Here is a 19,575-nt window from a genome sequence, read left to right on the forward strand (position 1 = left end):
AACCTAATTCGTCCTCTCCCGGTGCAGGATCGCAAAGACGAATGGTTCCGGAGACCTGCTCTCCCACGCGCCGATGCACGCCGGCGTTTGGGATGGAGTAGACTACGACGGCGGCGCAAGTTGTGAGATCAGGCAAAACCCTAGGTGTTTTCTGTGGGTCTCTAGTCGCAGCCGGTAGCTGTATATATATATTAGGACCAGAGGCGGTATTGTGTCGCGATCACAATCCCAAACCGACTCGGTTTCTAATTCGTATACTTACCGGACAAGAAATCAAAAACTTGTCTGCTAAGACATAAAAAATAAAACGGCAAAAGGAAGCTGCGCTCATGCAAGGAGACGGACCGGATTTCGGCGGACCATTCACGCGCATGTCGCATGTACACGCCGCCTCGGCTCGCCTCGCCACGCCACGCCCCGGCCCGGCCCGGCAAGGCGAGGCGAGCGAGCGCGCGCGTGTGGTTTTCCCTTTCTCTTCTCACACACCACTTAGAGTGGTGGAGAGAACCCACTATATAAAGAGGTCCGACTCTTCTTCAACTTCCGGGATGGGACCAAACTTAGCACCACCACTTGCCATTTTACACATGGGCTTTGAGATTTCAGAAATTGCTATGGGCCTAGCCCATTAATTCTAACAATCCCCCACCAGATCTCAAATACCCATTTAGAGATTTGCCTTCTCTCACTTGTTTAATATAGCAGTGTTTCAGCAGAGACTGTTAAGTTGAACTTCTGCCTAGAACTTTAAGCTACATCCATTCACAACTTGACAATGAACTATGCCTTGAATTGCTAGTTTTGTGTGAACAGGTTTCACTCAAAGTCTTAACCAGTACCTGACCGCCAGTAGGCTACCCCGCGGTTTGGAGCTTATACGTCATACTCTCTGGTCTCTTCGTGAGCTTACTAGAGATCACCCAAATCTCATAGACTGCGACGTTTACAGTCAGAACCCATATAGGTGTGTTCTTTCAAGACTGCTCTGTAGGACAGCATCTTTGCTAATTATAGCCAATAGAAACACGTTAAGGCATGTTGCCAACCTGCCTTACAGATCTGAGCCTTACAGCTCTGAGAGTTTTGCATCTTCACTTGGAGACGATCATTAGTTATTACTCTCCTCAGTTAACCAATAGCTTGTTCTTCCCAGATCCTAATTCACGGGATCTCCGATCACAAAGGTTGGGTTACTACTATGGTGTAACATCTATGGGTCTCATACCCATCTCCCTCGATACAATATCTATCACATTTCGTGATAGTCCCTTTGTAAAGGGATCTGCCAGGTTTTTGTCTGTTTGTACATACGTAACAGTTATTACTCCGGAGTTTCTCAACTTCCTGACAGACTTCAAACGTCTCTTCACGTGTCTTGATGACTTTGCATTATCTTTAGAATTGTTCACTTTAGCGATAACCGTTTGGTTATCACAATTCATAAGAATAGCCGGTACAGGTTTTTCAACAACCGGCAAGTCCATCAAGAGCTCACTCAGCTATTCTGCCTCAACAGTAGCTGTGTCCAAAGGAGTTAATTCTGCTTCCATAGTTGACCTCGTCAATATGGTTTGCTTGCAAGACCTCCATGACACTGCGCCACCATCATGAGTAAATACATACCCACTTGTTGCGTAGAGTACATCAACATCGGAGATCCAATTTGAATCACTATATCCTTCTAGCACAGCAGGATGCCCTGAATAAGTAATTCCGTAACTCATAGTACCTCTCAGATAGCGCAAGACCCTTTCTAGTGCATGCCAATGATCATCACCCGGGTTGGACATGAACCTACTCAGTTTGCTCACAGCAAAAGAGATATCTGGTCTTGTAGCGCTAGCTAAGTACATGAGTGAACCGACAATTTGAGAGTATCTTAATTGATCTCTCGTTTCTTTCTTGTTCTTTCTGAGTGTCACGCTGGGATCATAAGGTGTTGGAGAAGGCTTGCTATCCATAAAACCAAATCGGTTCAAGGTCTTCTCAACATAGTGAGATTGCGTTAATGTAATCCCACTCTCATCCTTAATAAGTTTGATGTTTAGAATTACATCGGCTTCTCCCAGATCTTCCATGTCAAAACTTTTGGATAGCAAAGACTTGACCTCATTAATTGCATTAATGTTTGTACCAAAGATCAGTATGTCGTCCACATACAAAAATAATATGACACTATTTCCCCCACCATGGCGATAGTAAACACACCTATCAGCCTCGTTAATGAAAAATCCTGCAGAAGTCAGAGTTCTTTCAAACTTCTGATGCCATTGCTTAGGTGCCTGTTTCAGACCATACAAAGATTTTAACAACTTGCACACCTTTCTCTCTTCACCCTTTACCACAAACCCGTCAGGCTGATCCATATAGATCTCCTCTTCCAACTCTCCATTGAGAAAAGCTGTCTTTACATCCATTTGATGAATGATAAGACCATAAGAGGCAGCCAAGGAAAGTAACACTCGAATGGTGGTCATTCTAGCAACGGGTGAATAGGTGTCAAAGTAATCTTCGCCTTCTTTCTGAGTGTAGCCCTTGGCCACTAGCCGCGCCTTGTACTTATCAATAGTACCATCAGGCTTTAGCTTCTTTTTGAACACCCACTTACAGCCCACAGGTTTACAACCATATGGTCTATCAGTTAGTTCCCAAGTTCCATTAGAAAGAATTGAGTCCATCTCATTATGAACAGCTTCTTTCCAATCATCTACATCCGGAGATGCATATGCTTCTGCAATCGTCTTGGGTGTGTCGTCCACAAGGTATACAATGAAATCATCACCAAAGGATTTTGCAATCCTTTGTCTCTTGTTCCTTATAGGAACTTCATTGTTATCCTTCTCAAGGACTTCCTCATGTGATTGTTCGAAATATTCATCAGTTGTACTAGATTCAGGAATTATCCCAGAAGAAAATCTAGCAATGCTATGCATATCTTTCATAGGAAATATGTTCTCAAAAAATGTTGCATCAGAGATTCCATTATAGTATCAACATGCATATCAGGTACTTTAGATTTTACCACTAAAAACCTATAAGCAATGCTCCGTTGAGCATACCCTAGAAAGACACAATCCACTGTCTTTGGTCCAAGTTTGCGTTTCTTAGGAATAGGAATATTGACCTTTGCCAAACGTCCTCAAGTGCGCAAATAAGAAAGTGATGGTTTTCTCCCAACCCACTCCTCATAAGGGGTTTTCTCCTTATTATTGTTGGGAACTCTATTCAGGACATGACATGAAGTCAATAGAGCCTCCCCCCGCCAAGCCTTAGATAAACCAGCAGTGTTTAACATGGCATTCACCAAGTCAGTCAATGTGCGGTTTTTCCTCTCGGCCACTCCATTTGATTGAGGTGAATAGGGAGGCGTCCTCTCATGAATAATACCATGTTCCTCACAAAATTCATTAAAAACTTTGGGAAAATACTCTCCACCACGATCGGACCTAAGACGCTTGATCTTTCTCTCTAGTTGATTTTCAACTTCAGCTTTATAGATTTTAAAGTAGTCTAATGCTTCATCTTTAGTTTGCAACAAATAAACATAGCAAAATCTAGTCGCATCATCAATCAAAGTCATGAAATATCTCTTTCCAGCTTTTTTCAACACACCATTCATCTCACAAAGATCAGAATGTATGAGTTCTAGAGGTGCCAAGTTTCTCTCTTCGGGAGCCTTATGAGGCTTTCGAGGTTGCTTCGATTGCACACAACTATGGCACTTAGAACCTTTGGCAACTGTGAAGTTCGGAATTAAATTCATGCTGGATAGCCGAGACATTAAACCAAAATTAATATGACATAAACGAGAGTGCCAAATACTTGCATCATCATTAACACTAGCACAAATTTGGTTTATTGACTTATTGCAAAAATCTGAAAGGGAAAAGCGGAACAAGCCTCCGCACTCATAGCCTTTTCCTATAAATTGTCCAAATCTTGACACGATTACTTTATTTGACTCTAAAACTACCTTAAATCCATCTCGACATAGAAGGGAGCCGCTAACTAGATTCTGGTTCATAGTAGGGACATGCTGCACGTTCCTTAGTTGCACGATCTTTCCCGAAGTAAACTTCAGATCCACCGTGCCAATGCCACGAACAGAAGCATGTGACCCATTCCCCATTAGGACGGAAGAATCCCTTGCGACCTGATAAGAAGTAAACAGGGAGATGTCAGCACACACATGAACGTTAGCACCGAATCAATCCACCACGAAGATGATTGAAATATTGAAAGCACAATAGGTAAATTACCATACCCATCAGTATTGCTAGCGGTCACCATGTTGACAGTCTTGGAGCTTGTTTTCCCTCTGCGGTCTGCACGTTCAGGGTCCGGTCTTCCCACAGGCGTAGCGCTCTAGCTCAGCCTTGTTGAACTTCTTCTTCTTGAAGGTAGTAGTCTTGGTAGGCTTGTTGAAAACAGGTTTGTTCTTCCCTTTGTTCTTGTTCTATGGGTACCTCTGCATCATGTTAGCAGTAGGCTGAACCTCACCTCCTTTTTCAGTAGTATCTTTAGCACGAGCTTTTTCTTCAACATCAAGAGATGCAATCAGATTTTCAACTGATATCTCCTGTCTCTTATGCTTCAGAGTTGTGGCGAAATTCCTCCATGAAGGAGGCAACTTTGCAATCATGCACCCAGCCACGAATTTGTCGGGTAGAACACATTTAAGGAGTTCAAGTTCCTTCACAATGCACTGTATCTCATGAGCTTGTTCAAACACAGAACGGTTATTCGCCATCTTGTAGTCATGAAAACTCTCCATGATGTACAGTTCACTGCCTGCATCTGTTGCACCGAATTTTGCATTCAGTGCATCCCACAGAATCTTTCCGTCATTTATGTGCATGTACACATCACATAGACGGTCAGCAAGAACACTCAGAATGCATCCCACAAACATAGTATTGGCTTCCTGGAATTTTCTCTGATCTTCGTCAGTCATTCCCTCTGGAGCACCAACACTAACGTGGAAAACTTTCAGAGCAGTAAGCCAGAGCGTGGTCTTCACCTGCCACCTCTTAAAGTGCACACCGGTAAACTTATCCGGCCTCAGTGCATCAGCGAATACAGCCATAGTTAACTCAGGAAATTGCCTATAATTAGTTTTTGGATTGTTGGAATATTAGACAAGTTCATGATTAATTCCAGTAAATAATTCATGACTAGAAGAGATACTAGCATGCAATAATCTAGCAAACTAGAAGAACAACAAGACATGCATAACAGCAGCAAACACGTAACAATAGCTGTAGAGACAGACATGAACAGAGGATGTTGAACGTATTGATCGTTAGCTATTATGGGTGGGACGGTGTTGATGACGATGTTGGTGACGATCTGCTGCCGACGGCGATGAATACCACGATGAGTAGCACCGCCCGACTTGGACGGAAGACGACCCGTGATGACGAATTTGAGCAGTCGCGCACAGCGCTTCCCAAAATCCTAATTCGTCCTCTCCCGGTGCAGGATCGCAAAGACGAACGGTTCCGGAGACCTGCTCTCCCACGCGCCGATGCACGCCGGCGTTTGGGATGGAGTAGACTACGACGGTGGCGCAAGTTGTGAGATGAGGCAAAACCCTAGGTGTTTTCTGTGTGTCTCTGGCCGTAGCCGGTAGCTGTATATATATATTAGGACCAGAGGCGGTATTGTGTCGCGATCACAATCCCAGACCGACTCGGTTTCTAAAAAATAAAATGGCAGAAGGAAGCTGCTCCTGCAAAGAGACGGACCGGATGTCGCATGTACGCCTCGCCACGGCCCGGCGAGGCGAGCGAGCGTGTGGTTTTCCCTTTCTCTTCTCACACACCACCTAGAGTGGTGGAGAGAACCCACTATATAAAGAGGTCCAACTCTTCTTCAACTTCGGGGTGGGACTAAACTTAGCACCACCACTCGCCATTTTACACATGCGTTTTAAGATTTCAGAAATTGCTATGGGCCTAGCCCATTAATACTAACAGTACCATGGCGTCACGCTGCATAAGGAGGCGTTTGAGTCGGAGGGAGAGCTCATCCATGGCGCACTAGGACTAGGAGCCGACACGCACGACAGCAGCCGCGCCTCTCATGTCCCCCGACGTACGTCGCGCGCGCCCGCTCATGGGGACAGGCCAGACGGGGGACTCCGTGTCCCATTCCGGCGCGCTCCATGCGGTGCCGGAAGCGTGGCACGCGCTCGCGCTGCCCGGCATCATGGTCAACTTGGGGCACGGTGCTCGGCTCCAAGTCCAAGGAGCACGTCGGGCGACGAAAGTTTCCGGCACACCGTCGCGTTGGGCAGCGGGCTGCGCTCGGCATGCTCTGGCGGCTGGCGCACGCGCTCTGGGCCGGGTCGATGGGCGCGCAGCAGGAGGAGGCGGCTGCTTTCACCCACTCGCTGTGATAGGAAGTGGACTGAAGAAGAAGCTGGGCGCAGCTCCAGCTCTGGTGGCCTCTGGCTGTGGCTGTGGGGGAGGAGAGGAATTAATAAAGGGCGGGCCACGGTGGAGTCAAAGGGTCAAGCCCATTCAGCGGATGCCACGTCATCTCATCGCCAAAAAGGAAAACATTTCAGTTTTTTCTTTTAGGGGAAAGGAAAACATTTCGGTTGGGGATTAATGCATCCAAGTGACATGTACTTCAAGACTAATAATAATGAATTTAGTTTTTTTCTCGTTTGTGCGCGTGCGGTGTGTCTCTGCTTGCTCGTCCCGTCTCCACAAGGCAGGAGAGCCCAAGGATGAGGCATGGGTGTGGTCGTGTGGAGTCGGAGTCGTCCCATCCGGCCGCCGCCCGGCTACAACGGCGACCGCTCTTGTCGACATCTCCTGCCACATGGCGAAGGGCGCTCTCATCGGGGCGTTCACATGCGACACGTACTCTCTGGAGACGGCGAGCATCGCCCCGGGGCAAGTGTTTCAAGGGCACGTACCCTCCGGGGCCAACCCGTAGTACAGACACCTCTAGTCTGGCGTGTTCGTGTCGGACTCCGACGCCGGCCACGTCTGCACATTCCACCTAGACGCCTCTAGTGGTGGACTAGACTGGGTGCGTGTGGTCTCACGGAGTCGTGCCTCATGCACCCCTCGACCACCATTTCTTTCTCTTCTTTTGTTTTTCTTTTTTTAGGGGGGATGGCCACTATTTCTACGTCTCAAGCACTTGAAGATGACCACCTCGTGCACCTCAGCACAATTATTGCTACGACCGACATTCCTATCTAAAATATTTTGCTTTTATTAGGTACTCCCTCGTCCCATAATTCTTGTCTTAAATTTATCTAGATATGGATGTATCAAGTCATGTTTTAATATTAGATACTAAATTTAAGAGAAGAATTTTAAGACGGGGGAGTATTATTTTAGAGCATCTACAAACCAGACGCCTCAAATCCCCACATCCGTCTGGGCGGACGGCCCGGTCACAAAAAACCAACCAAATCGGACGCCTCAAACCTTCTCAAATGCCTGGGTTGACCAACACCTCTCATATTCAACCTAAATATGGGGCGATATCAGAGGGCCAGGGCGCGACCGGGTGCGTCTACCACGTCGGACATGGCCCACGCTGGCCCACCCGACCCCACATATCTTTCTTCCATCCGCTCCTCAGATCAAACCCTAGCCACTCTCCTTCGCCACCCAAGCTCCCGTCCGGCGATCAGCTGCCTTCTCTAGCATCGCACGCAGCGGATCCGATGACGACCAGAACAGACCCGTCGGCTGGGGTGTCGTCCCGTGCGGCATGGAGAAGGCAATGGCCTTCGGCATTGCACTCCGCCGCTCCCCGGAAGGACAGCGCCAGACCGATGGCGGGATTTGCCCGACACGAGTCCATTGTGTCGACGGTGCCCGAGGAGGATGAGTGTCTCCTCCAGTGGGTGTACCGCCGGTCACTTACGACGGCGGAGACAGACGGTCGACGGCTCCGGAGGATCAACTCCAAGGCGCTCTGGCTCAACATTGGGTAGTCCGAGCAGGAGGTGATGGAGGCGAGGGTGGCCAAGCTCAAGCGCAAGCAGAACAACATCGTCCGACGCTTTAAGGGTTAGATCTTCATCTTCGATTCCTTTGACGATGACGGGTCAGACTCCGACGGCTCCGACGTCGACCCACCTCCTGTCGCGAATGCCTAGAGCAGTGTCAGCGACCGGAAGGGCAAAGAACCGGCGAATAAGTGGTGAAGCCCCACCCTCTAGCTCCTAGTATATAGTTAAAATTTGGCAGACGTTTAAACTGTGTGAATATGACCGTTTGATTATCTTTTGGTGATACTATATGCGAATTATGCTCATTGCTATCGGTTTACATGTTCATTTTCTGTCAATTTTGGCCATTTGATAATCTACCTACTACGTTGTATGATTTCGTATGGATATAGGGTGCCGGATATAAGATACGCGTCTATGGATGCGCAGCTTTGAGGACTGCCCAGTCACTGCCCGGCGCATCCGTGGGTGTATCAGGTGCCGGATTTGGCAAGGCCGGCTGTATATGCTCTAAAAGCATTTACAGCCGGGCGCCCTATATGTGTCTCATACGTCCGGGCAGGCCGTCCGGTCAGTGACGGTCACAAAAAACCGATCCAACCGAAGCTGTCAAACAGGCCTCAAACGCCCGGGCTGACCGGCACCCCCCATATCCGTCCCAAATGTAGGGCAGATATGAGACGGCCCAGGCTCGCCTGGGCGCGTCCTCCACGTCAGCCTGGCCCACCGCTGGCCCACACCGACCCCACAAAATCCTCATCCGGCAGAAACCCTAGCTCACTCCACTGCAATGCTCCCCTCCCTGACACTCTCATTTTCCCCAATCCGTTAAATCCCTAGCGCCGACGACCATGTCCAGCACCGGCAGCCACTCCGACGGCAGATCCGGAGATGAGAAGGAGTCGGCTCTCCGTATCGCGCTCGCGGGTGGATACGGGCGGCAGCTCCGGGTCTGGTGCGACGCCACCTGTCGCCCGTCGCGATAGCATCGACGCCGGCGCCGGCCCTTCCCGCTTCGCGCACGGATCTACGAGGCCTGCCTAATCTGCTCCTCCCGCCCGATGGCCTCCTCCACCTCCGGCCGCTGCTCCGCGCGGGCAGTAGTGGGTTCTCGTGCCCGCTCCACTAATGCCGCAGATGCGGACTCCAGAGTCGGAGACACGTGCCGCCCGCCGCAAGAGGCGGAAGGCAAGGAAGATGAGGGCGGGTCTGAGCATCTGCGCAGTCCGCCCGCCGCCGCTGGGTGCCTGACGAGGAGGACCGTCTGCTCGAGTGAGTGTGCCGTTGGTCAGTTACTGAGGCGGAGACGAAGGCCCGACGACTCTGGAGGATCAAAGCCAAGCAGCTCCGGCTCGGCATTGAGCAATCCGAGCAGGAGGCGGCGGAGGTAGCGACAGAGGCGGCGAGGGTGGCCAAGCTCAAGCGCAAGCAAGACCGCGTCGTCCGGCGCTTGCAAGACTACATCCTCATCTCGATTCCTCCTCCGACGATGGGTCCGACGTGGACCCACCTCTTGTCGCGGACTCCTACAGCTGCGTTGGCGACCCGAAGGGCAAATGGCTGACAAGGAAGTGGTAAAGATCACCCTCTCCTGTTTATGATCTAGTTGTAGTATGTAGTTATAATGTGCCGGATCGTTGAACTATGTGACTTGCCGGTTTGGTGATCTTTTGGTGATGTTTTATGTGAATTATGCGTGTTTATATGTCTGTTTCCTGTCAATTTTGATTGTTTCGTGATCTACGTACTAGTTGGATGATTTTGTATGGATATAGGGTTCGGAATATTAGATACGTGGGTGTGGAGGCCCGGATTTAGGGAGTGCCCGGTTAGTGTCCACGGGCGTGCCCAGGCGCATCCGCGGACGTATAGGGGGACGAATTTGCTAACTCTGGCTGTAGATGCTCTAAGGCTCTATTGTTTCTCCTTTCAAATTTTGCTTGTTATGCTATTTTGCATGCAAAGAACAAAAACATGATTTTTATTATTAAATTATCTAAAACACAACCCTGAACTAGTTAGCACTAAAAAAGGTAACAAAAACCTTATGGGCGTGTTTGGTTGCCCGCATGCAGCCCAACCAGGCCCGCGCGGGATGTGCGCGGCATGTTTGGTTGGCTGGGTTGCATGCGGTTTGAGGCCCGCACGAACCTGAAAGCAGCCCGCAGCCTGGCCCGGCAGGAACTGCCGAATCGGCAGTTTGTCGCGAGCCTGGCAGGGCGCGGCCGCGCGTGCGGGGCAGTTGCACGCCTCGGGCAGCGCGGGAGACAGAGGCGTCGTCTCATTATCGCCCCCAACTCTCCTGTCACTGCCTAGGCGCACTGTTCCCACCGCTCCCTCTCTCTCCCTCACCGCCCCTCCCTCTCCTCTCCTCTGCTCCGATGGCTCCGCCACGCCCACCGTCGCGCCGCCCTCTGACCCCGGTCGACCAGCGCATCGCCAGCATCCAGGAGCGCTGGCTGGCCGGGCTCAGAAACTCGGGCCGCGACCTGGCCTCGGCGCTGAGGGCGACGTCCCCCATCTGCTGCCGGCCTCCACGAGCGCCGGACAGTGCGGTGCCGGCCGCTGATTCCGGACCTCGGGGTCCTGGGCTCGGCGCCGGCGCCGTCAACGGAGCCGCCCCTTCTTGGGACACCATTGGGCTCGGGGGTTTTCTTGACCCCCGTCCAAGGGTTTTCTCCGGTCGGCGGGCCGTCCTTCTCGACCTCCGGCGTGGCGTTCAGCACGGGGCCGATGTCGCATGCCGTCGCCGGGGCCGGCTCGTCCTCTGCTCGGCCACCTCTATCGTTCCCGCCGGGGTTTTCACCCCGGCCTCGGTTCGCCGCGGCTGCGCGTGCTCGGGTGAGTCAAATCCCCTCAAATCTTGCTCATAGATGTAGATTTGTGGTTAATTTCTTATGCATGTGCTAGGATTGATAGGATTGTAGCAGATCCGATTGGATACGGTCCCAATTGAATCCAATCGGACTGATCTGTTCTTGTTTTGTACAGTGCGTGTGCTACTGCTTGTGTTCATGCTAGAATGCTAGTAGCTGTGTTACATGCTAGATTCATGTTCATGCTAGAATCCTAGAATCATGCTAGTCCGAGTCCTACTACATGCTAGATTTGTGTCGCATGCTAGTAGCTGTGTTCATGCTAGAATCATGTTCATGTTGAGTGATGAATGCTAGAATCATGTTGACTGATGGCATGTTCATGTTAGGATCATTTCCTTGTTTCATGTTGCATGTTGAAGCTAGGGTTTGTACCATGAGTGGATGTTATACGTGCATGTAGTAGGACCATTTTAGGATGGTCCCAAATCTGCATGGCTGCACATGGGTGCTATTGGCACTTGCTGTTGCTATTTTTAGATGTTTCCTTGTTTAGGATAGTGCAGTGATCAGTGCCAGTTGCAGCAAAGAAGATGCCACTGATCAGTGACTTGGCCAACAACAAGTGTCATTGATAAGTGGGCAAATGCCACTTATCAATGGCACTTGCTGTTGGGCAAAATAGCACTTATCAATGGAACTTGCTATTGGGCAAGTCACTGATCAGTGCCATTTGCACTACAACAAGTAGATTAGTGCTCTTGCCCAACACCAAGTGCCACTGATCATTGCCATTTGGCCATGAGCACATGCCACTGATCAGTGGCACTTGCTGTTGGGAAAATGCCACTGATCAGTGGCACTTGCTGTTGGGCAAGTCCACTGATCAGTGGCATTTGCTTGCTTGCTTTGTTTGATACTAATACTTGTGATGTTGCCTGACAAGATACTGAAGACTGACTGGGATGTGGCGGGTGGAGGAGCTCAGGTCGTGGCCGGAGCAGAGCGCGCCGAGGATTTCATCCCCACGAACAGGTGGCTCAGGACGGTGGACCTGCCTGGTAGGATCGCCTTCATGAGCGTGCCTCGTTCAAGGGGATGATCTCCGAGGTAGGGCCACGAGGAGGGAGCCAGGGAGCCGATGAGATTCTACCAGCAGATCAAGGACAACGAGGACCTCGCCATGCTCGTCGTCCCTCCCAAGTTCGTGGAGGTGATGAACACCTGGCTGGTCATCAAGCGACTCCCGCGCGTGGTCAGGCTCTCAGCCAACAAGCGGTGCGTGTTCTAGGTGCAGGTCCAGAACTTCAAGGGCCAGATGGTGCTTGGCCGGGGGTGGAACTACTTCTGCTGCCGCCACCGCATCGTCCCCGGCGACCTCGTCATTGTGCGCATCTCCGGACTCGGACTGAAGGTTCAGATCTACAACCACCACTCGTCGGTGATGTGCAGGTATCGTTGCAGCAGGCACAACTTCCTTGGTGGCATCGAGCAGGCTATGTAGTTAAGTTAAGTCAGGTGTTAGTGGAGAACTTTTAGGGTGTGTGGCGAGACTTGTGCTGGGAACTTGTTCATATTTTGGCCAGGAGCAGCACCCTGGCGCAGCAGGGAAGGAGGATGCCCCTGCTCTTAATCTAGACTTATGCTATCTAGTTAAGTAGTTAGCTGTGTTAAGTTTGCTGTCATTACATTGCTTGCTTTGTTTGATCTTGCTATTGTGATGTTGCTGTTGTGCTGATCATGTGTGGTGGTAAGGCCACAATATTTGAATGGGGTGAGCAGAACACAAACGATATTTGCAACCAAACAGCTGAAGTTTGCATCTGCTCACACCCTAAGCACAAATGCGGGCAACCAAACAGCAGGGGTAAGTGCCTCTCGATGTGATGCAGGCAAACAAAAAGGTTGCATCTGCTGCATATGAGGCTGTTTTTCAGCAACCAGGCTGGCTAGAGATGGACATGCAATGCAACTACTGTTGCAAACTGCAACCAAACACGCCCTATAACGCACAACAACCCAGCCTACCCCCAACTCCCTGTAGCGCGCCGACGCTCGTACGCGAGGCTGACGCCGCGCTAGGTCCAGGGGGCGGTTCCCACCGCCGGCCGGCGAGCCCCGCCACCTGCGCCACCCCTCTGCTTCCCCAGCACGAGGCTGAGCCCTTCACATCCTCCTCCTCCACCTGCGCGACGCCGCCCGACCACCCGGCCGCCGCATGCGCCATGGCGGGCCTCCTTCCGCCTCCATCGGCCGCGTCTCCTCCCCGGACGGCGACCTCACCGCCACCTGTACTACTCTCCCGCACGTCGGTACGCTGCTCCATGCCTCCACCTCGCTCGATGCCAACCACCATGACCACCTTCCTGCCCGCGCCGCCGGTAGGGAGCAAGCGGCAGAACCATGCATGGCTCCAACGAGTCCCACCCCCACTCCTCCGTGCTACCCAGCTCCCCGCTCACCTCCGTCGCCTCCCCACTGCAGCGCTGCACGGATTGGCTGTTAGAAGCGGTGACCAGAGCACTCCGTCGTGGCGAGGCAGGAGGAAAGCTCGATGTGGTGTTGTCCAATGGTTTCGTGATGACGCTGCGGTTCCGTAGGAGGTGACTTCAGCCTCGGGGCGCGGCAGACAGCCACCAGTTTGGCTGGGCGGCCACCGGACAAAAGCGAGGAGGACGACACGGGCACCAGCATTATAGGTCGTCTTAGTCCAATTCAAGCGTCAGGAAGAAGAAAGGGGACCCTGGCGAGGCTCTTTGCCATGGTGGAGCATAATGGGATGGTCTCCAGCCATAGGTACGCACGGCGGCGTCCATGGCAGGAGCTCGGCCGCCTGACAGAAGGGGAAAAGAGCAGTGATAGTGGTAAACGTTGTGAATATTAAACGCGGCGACGCGTGTGTGCTTGCCGGCGAGGGATCGGCCTCGCACGGGGGAAGCGGAGGGTGTTGCGGCCCTGGTGGCTTTGTCGGGATGGCGACAGTCATGGCCGAGGCGAGCGGGCGGCTAGCTTGGCGGCTCGAGCGGAGCTCGACCAGGATGAGGAGAGGGATGGAGGTGAAAAGGAGGAGGGGAAAGGGCGGGCGCAGGTGGCAGGGCTCGCCCACCCGGTGGGCACTGCCGGGCGCGGCGCGAGCGTCACAATTTTTTTTAATGCGGACCAGGATGTTGACTGGTCAAAACAAGTCAAAAACCAGTCCAAGGTTGTTATTTGTCCGGTTTCGAAAGCTGAGGGTTGCAAATCAGACAGTTTCATAGTTCACGGTTGTGTTTTAGGCTTTGATGTTTGTTCGATTTGATAATATAGACTTCTCTCTTTAATATTGGAGAGTGAGACCACTTCCTGATGAAATGACAAAGTGTCTACATATACAACTTAATGTGGTTGAAAATTGGTGAATAAGTCCTTAGGTGAAAATGATACAGTTTTGCTCACTACCATTACTTGTTCCCTTGTTTCATGGTCTACTTTCATGGCTGTCAGGGATGTCAATTGAAGGAAGATCAGGCTAGGGTTCCACCCCCCCTCCGTCGCCGCCGCCCCGCCTCCCTCCCCCTCCCCGTCCCTCTCCCTCCCTGTCATCGTCGGCTTGGTCCGCCGGGCCCTGCCCGCACGGCACTGGCGGCGGCGGGCCGTCCCTTTCCCGCGCGCTCATGGGGGGGGCGCGGGGACCTCCCGATGGCGGCGGTGTGGCTCGGCGGCGGGATTCCGGCGGGCTTCGAGGTCCTTGGTGCGGCGGCGTGGTCGTTGGCCGCGAGTCGGCGTGGCGGTGCTGGTAGCCGGCGGCGCTCGCGCGGCCCAAATCTGGGCCCTTTCCGGCTCCATCTGGGCTAGGGCGGGCCGGCAACTTGGTGCGCGGCGACGCTGCTCCCTGGTTGGTGGCGAGGAGGCGGTGATCTGCGGGCGGTGGCAGCTTCGTCGACCGGCGAGCTGCGGCGTGACGGCAGGAGCTGTCCAAACCCTTTTGGGTCCGGCCGGGCGTCAGCGCCTGGCAGGCCCCTTGTATGTGCGCCCGATCCGCTCTACAGCGGCGGTGGTGGTTGTCCCCTCACGTCGGCGATGTTGCGGATGCCCCCGAGCCTACTATCTCTTCTCCCATCCTCCAGGTCTCGTGTCGGTGACCTCAGAGAGACGGCGAAGTTGATTCGCTGACCGTGGTGGCACATGTTGGTGGGTGGCGTGATGGGCGGTGCACTATGGTTCGTCTAGGGTGGTGGTGGGGGTTTGGGTTGGGAGAAATCTCTGGCGGCTTGTCCAGCCCCGACGCGGCGACGCCTGTGGGTGCCGCCGGACCTTCCTGAAGGGCGTCGGGTACACCCTCCCCCACTGCCTCCTGCGTACAGGGGGAAACCCTAGGACTAGTCCGGGCAACAGCGGCGTCGTTGTCGCCTCCTTCTTGAAGGTGTTGCTTGGTACGCGGCGCTTCGGAGTGCTGGGAGCGTGGTGGTACTTCTCCGGAGGGTGCAGCGGTTGCCGGTCATCTTCGTTTCGTTGATCTGCCGTTGTTGTCATTTCTTTCTCTTTCTTTTTTCTCGGTTTTTCTTTGGGCTTATTTGTGCTGCGGCACCAGCACCTGTCGTTGGCTGTATCGGTGGTTGCTTTATAATACAAAGCGGGGAGAAACCCTTTTTCGTAAATGGAAGGAAGATCGGTGCGGAGGTCGTCGAGTTCTTCATTGGCTCCTAGGCGCTTTTGAGGGGCGGCATTGCCATGTATCAGGTGCTCCATACTCTAGTCTCACATGAAGCTTGCTTGGAGCTCAGCCATGAGGAGAGCAACCTTCCTTTGTCCATTCTTGCGGCTAAACCAAATGCTCCAATCAAAGACGTTATGTGTTGATATAAACAATCCCCTCGATAATTTGAATTGACATAGAATATGTAGATACAGCTTGAAGAAGAGACACTTTATCAATACACTTCCTTTCTGTCGACTACTAAATTGACCAAGTTCCAAATACAATGTATAGTTTTTCAAAGCAATGTGAATGCAACTATGCCACTATTTTTTCTTTTGAGAAGCACTATAACACTCACTATCATATAAAAGGCTTGCGTCCCTACATTGATTTGTTTTTGCGAGTGGCCCTCACATTGATTAAATATTCCAATTCAGTGGAACGTTCACGTCCAAAGCACGTCACATAACAAACTAGCAACATTGGCCATATTGAGGTTTTGTGCATGAATTGACACGTGTGTTGCGCGTGCCCGATTACTAGTCTAAGTAGGAGAATCCTCTGAAAGTAGAATTAAGCTTGGAACATAGGGGATTACATCAAAGTAGGAGAAAACCCTCCTTTGGTATCCAAGCTTGCTTGTGCTTGGATTGTGATACTTCAAGTTCTCCATGGGGAACACGTCGTCAAATGCCTCAGTTGTGAGATCATTCGAGCGGAGCTCGGCCAGGGGGAGAAGAGGGGTGGAAGGGAAAAGGAGGAGGGGGAGGGCGGCGCAGGTGGTGGGGCTCGCCGACCGGCGGTGGGAACAGCTAGGGGCGGCGCGAGGCTCGCGTGCAAATGTCTTCCACGGGGACCGCTCGAGCTGTTGTGCGTTATTAAGTTTCCCCCCCTTTTTAATACCGATTAGTCAAAACCAGTCAAAACAGGTCAAAAATCAGCCCATGGTTGTTATTGGTCCGATTTTAAAAGTTGAGGGTTGCAAATCGGAAGGTTTCATAGTTCAGGGTTGTGTTTTATACTTTCATGGTAGTTTAAGATTATAATATGGACTTCTCTCTTTAATATTGGAGACTGAGATCACTTCCTGATGAAATGACAAGCGTGTATGTCGTTGAAAATTGGTGAATGAGTCTTTATGTGAAAATGATACATTTTTGCTCACTAGCACGTTACTTGTCCCTTGCACATGATGGTCTACTTTCATGGCTGTCAGGTCCTTGTCAAGAGTTCTTCATTGGCTCCAAGCCGCTTTTGAGGGGCATCACCATGTGTCAAGTTCTCCACACTGCACGGCTCACATGACACATATGGAGCTCAGCCATCAGGAGAGCGAGATGAGACGTGTTTGCGGGTTGTTCGACGAGACCCATGTCGACTTCCTTTCTTTCTTCATTCTTGCTGCCAGACCAAATGCTCTAATGATCGACATTATGTGTTGATATAAACAACCCCCTCGATAATTTGAAGCATGACATAGAATATGTAGATACAACTTGGACACAAGACACTTTATCAATACACTTCCCTTTTGTCGACTACTACTAAATTTACTAAGTCCCAGAATACAATGTATAGTTTTTCAAGGCAATGTGAATCCAACTATGCCACTCTACTTTTTTTTTTTAGAAACACTATAACAATCACTATTACCTGAAAGGCTTGCCTTCTTAGATTGATTTGATATTTCAGTTCAGTGGAATGTTTGCTTCCAAAGCATGTTACATGACAAACTACTAGCATTGGCCATATTGGAGTTTTGTGTATGAACCCGATTACTAGTCAAAGTAGGAGAAACCCTCCTTTGGAAGTGGAATTATGCTTGGAACATAGGGGATCACATCAAAGTAGGAGAGAAATCTCCTTTGGTATCCAAGCATGCCTGTGCTTGGGTTGTGATACTTCAAGTTCTCCAAGCGGAACACGTCGCCAAATGCTTCAGTTTTGAGATCATAGCGTCTGGTGTGATACTTCCATTGCTTGAACACAATCTCATCATCAAATGCGGCAATTGGATAGAGATCAGGGGACATGAACGTCGAAACAATGACTGTGTGACGCTGATCCCATCGTGGCTTTTCGACATCGTCGCACATCCACATCTCAACTAGTTCGTTGTCTTGCTCTACACAGACCAAGCAGAGCTCCCCACGCAGCTCGGCTAAACGGGACATGGTGTACTCCGGCCTCGGGGGGCAAGGAGGCGGCGACATAACCCCAAACACCTCGTTCTCTAAGCTGAAACGGAGGAAACCTGGTGCAGGATCCGCGAGGTTATCTTGGTCGACGGTCCAGATGAGAGACCCCTTGAAGAAGGTAGCCGAACGCCGTGGCAAGACAGGGTATGGCGGCTGCGTCGCCGTCTCGCGCCAATGCCGGTCGGTTCCGATGGTGAACACTTCCATTCCGGTCGTGTAGTGGTAGTACTGGTAGCCGGAGCCGCCCGTCGCGCGAGCGTAAACGGAGCGGTAGAAGAAGCGAGCGACTTTGTAGGTGTTGGAGCGAGGGTCGCGTCCGAGACCAAACGCCTGGTGGCTAGTGGGAGAGAAGACGCCGGGCACTCGGCGTGGCGGGTCGGCGCCGGGGCTCCAGGGCAGCTTCAGGATGCGGTGTGTGGCCGGGTTAAGCACGTGCACCGGTGCACGGCGGCCTCGGTGGGCAGCAGGACCAGCCCGTCGCAGTGCGCGAAGTCGTGCATGGCGTCGTCGGAGGACAAGTCCGTGGCGTGCAGGAGGGGCACGGTGGTGCCCTGCTGGTTCGGCTCCCACCTGTAGAGGCCGATCTTGTCCTTGGGAAGGAGATCTTCGTCGAGGTCGAGGTAGTACAGGTCTTCCGTGTGCGGGGAGACGAGCAGGCATGGCTTCTGGAGGCGGAGGTGCGCGCGGTGGAAGGACGCGTCGCCGGAGATGGTGGCGCGCCACGCCTTGCACACGCAGCGGAACCGTAGCAGCGACTCCACGGGCAGACGGGCCAGGATCTCCGAGACCAGCTCGTCCGACATGTACGGCGTTTTCGTCCTCCTCTTGGCTGCTGGTGCCATCTCGCCGTCGTCCATGCCACCCGATCCGCCGGATGGATGGATGGATTTCTCGCAGGATAAAGAGTGATGAGTCAAGTCTCGGCCTTGCCCTTGCGTGCGTGCCGCCGCTATATATACACACGAAGGCTTCCTTCCGATTATGGCAAGTATACGTATCCGAGAAGGCGAGAACGGCACGAGCAAGAGCACGTACTCCTGTTCCGGCATAAGCACGGCCCACTGCGCATAACGGATTGGTTCTTTTTTTTTAGTTGTTTTGGGCAGATTTTTTTTTGATTGACCACAAGTTTTTGTGTCAGTCGATTTTCCACTGGTCTTTTTCTTGCTTTGTTATTTCTTTCGTTGTTTTGGGCAGTTTTTTTTTTGAGAATCGGTAAGATTTTCTTTGACTGAGCACAAGTTTTGGGTCCGTGGATTTTCTACTGGGCTGCAGCCCATTTCTTGTGCAGCCCAGCCCTCCCCTTTCTGCCTTTTATCTTTTTCACTTTTCCTGTTTTTATGCGTTTTTTCTTTTTCTTTTTGGGTTGCTTTATTAGTTTTTTGTGTGTGGGTATTTTTGGGATGTTGGGTGAGTGTAAATATATACACACAAATACTATGCAATATATGGGGAAAATTACACTATTCTATGTATATTGTTTGCATACAACAAAAGGTGCACTTTTAGTGCAAAGTTGTGTGTAAGTTTTTTTTAAATCACAATCTTTCTTATTAAAGGTTATTTCAATGGCACTAATTCATTATTCTGTCTCAAACTTCATATTTTGATTTAGTGGATTTGATATCATCGTTGACCTAGTGATCCATCCAGTTGAAACCAATCTTCAAAGTGGATTTCGAGAAGGCGTATGATAAAGTTAAGTGGCCTTTACTACAGCAGGCAATGCGCATGAAAGGATTTAGCCAGGTCTGGCGGAACCAAGTGGGTTCTCAAGTCCAGAAGGGTAGTGTCGGAATCAAGGTCAACGATGAAATCAGTCATTATTTTCAGACACACAAGGGTTTGAGACAAGGAGATTCCGGGTTTGAGACAAGGAGATTCCATGTCTCCTCTCTT

At 51.4% G+C, this 19,575-nt stretch overlaps 2 protein-coding genes across 2 annotated transcripts; both read right to left on the minus strand.

The window, feature by feature from the left end:
- Positions 1-17,256: 17,256 nt before the first annotated feature.
- On the minus strand, positions 17,257-17,883 carry LOC109780493 (uncharacterized). The gene has a single exon (XM_020339071.1). The coding sequence runs from the start codon at positions 17,881-17,883 to the stop codon at positions 17,257-17,259; it is 627 nt and encodes a 208-aa protein (XP_020194660.1).
- Positions 17,884-18,077: 194 nt separating this feature from the next.
- On the minus strand, positions 18,078-18,533 carry LOC141020672 (putative F-box protein At3g16210). Its single transcript, XM_073495595.1, has one exon. The coding sequence runs from the start codon at positions 18,531-18,533 to the stop codon at positions 18,078-18,080; it is 456 nt and encodes a 151-aa protein (XP_073351696.1).
- Between the last annotated feature and the right edge of the window lie 1,042 nt (positions 18,534-19,575).

The sequence above is a fragment of the Aegilops tauschii genome, chromosome 3, assembly GCF_002575655.3.
Source record: "Aegilops tauschii subsp. strangulata cultivar AL8/78 chromosome 3, Aet v6.0, whole genome shotgun sequence".
In the NCBI taxonomy this organism is placed as follows: Eukaryota; Viridiplantae; Streptophyta; class Magnoliopsida; order Poales; family Poaceae; genus Aegilops; species Aegilops tauschii.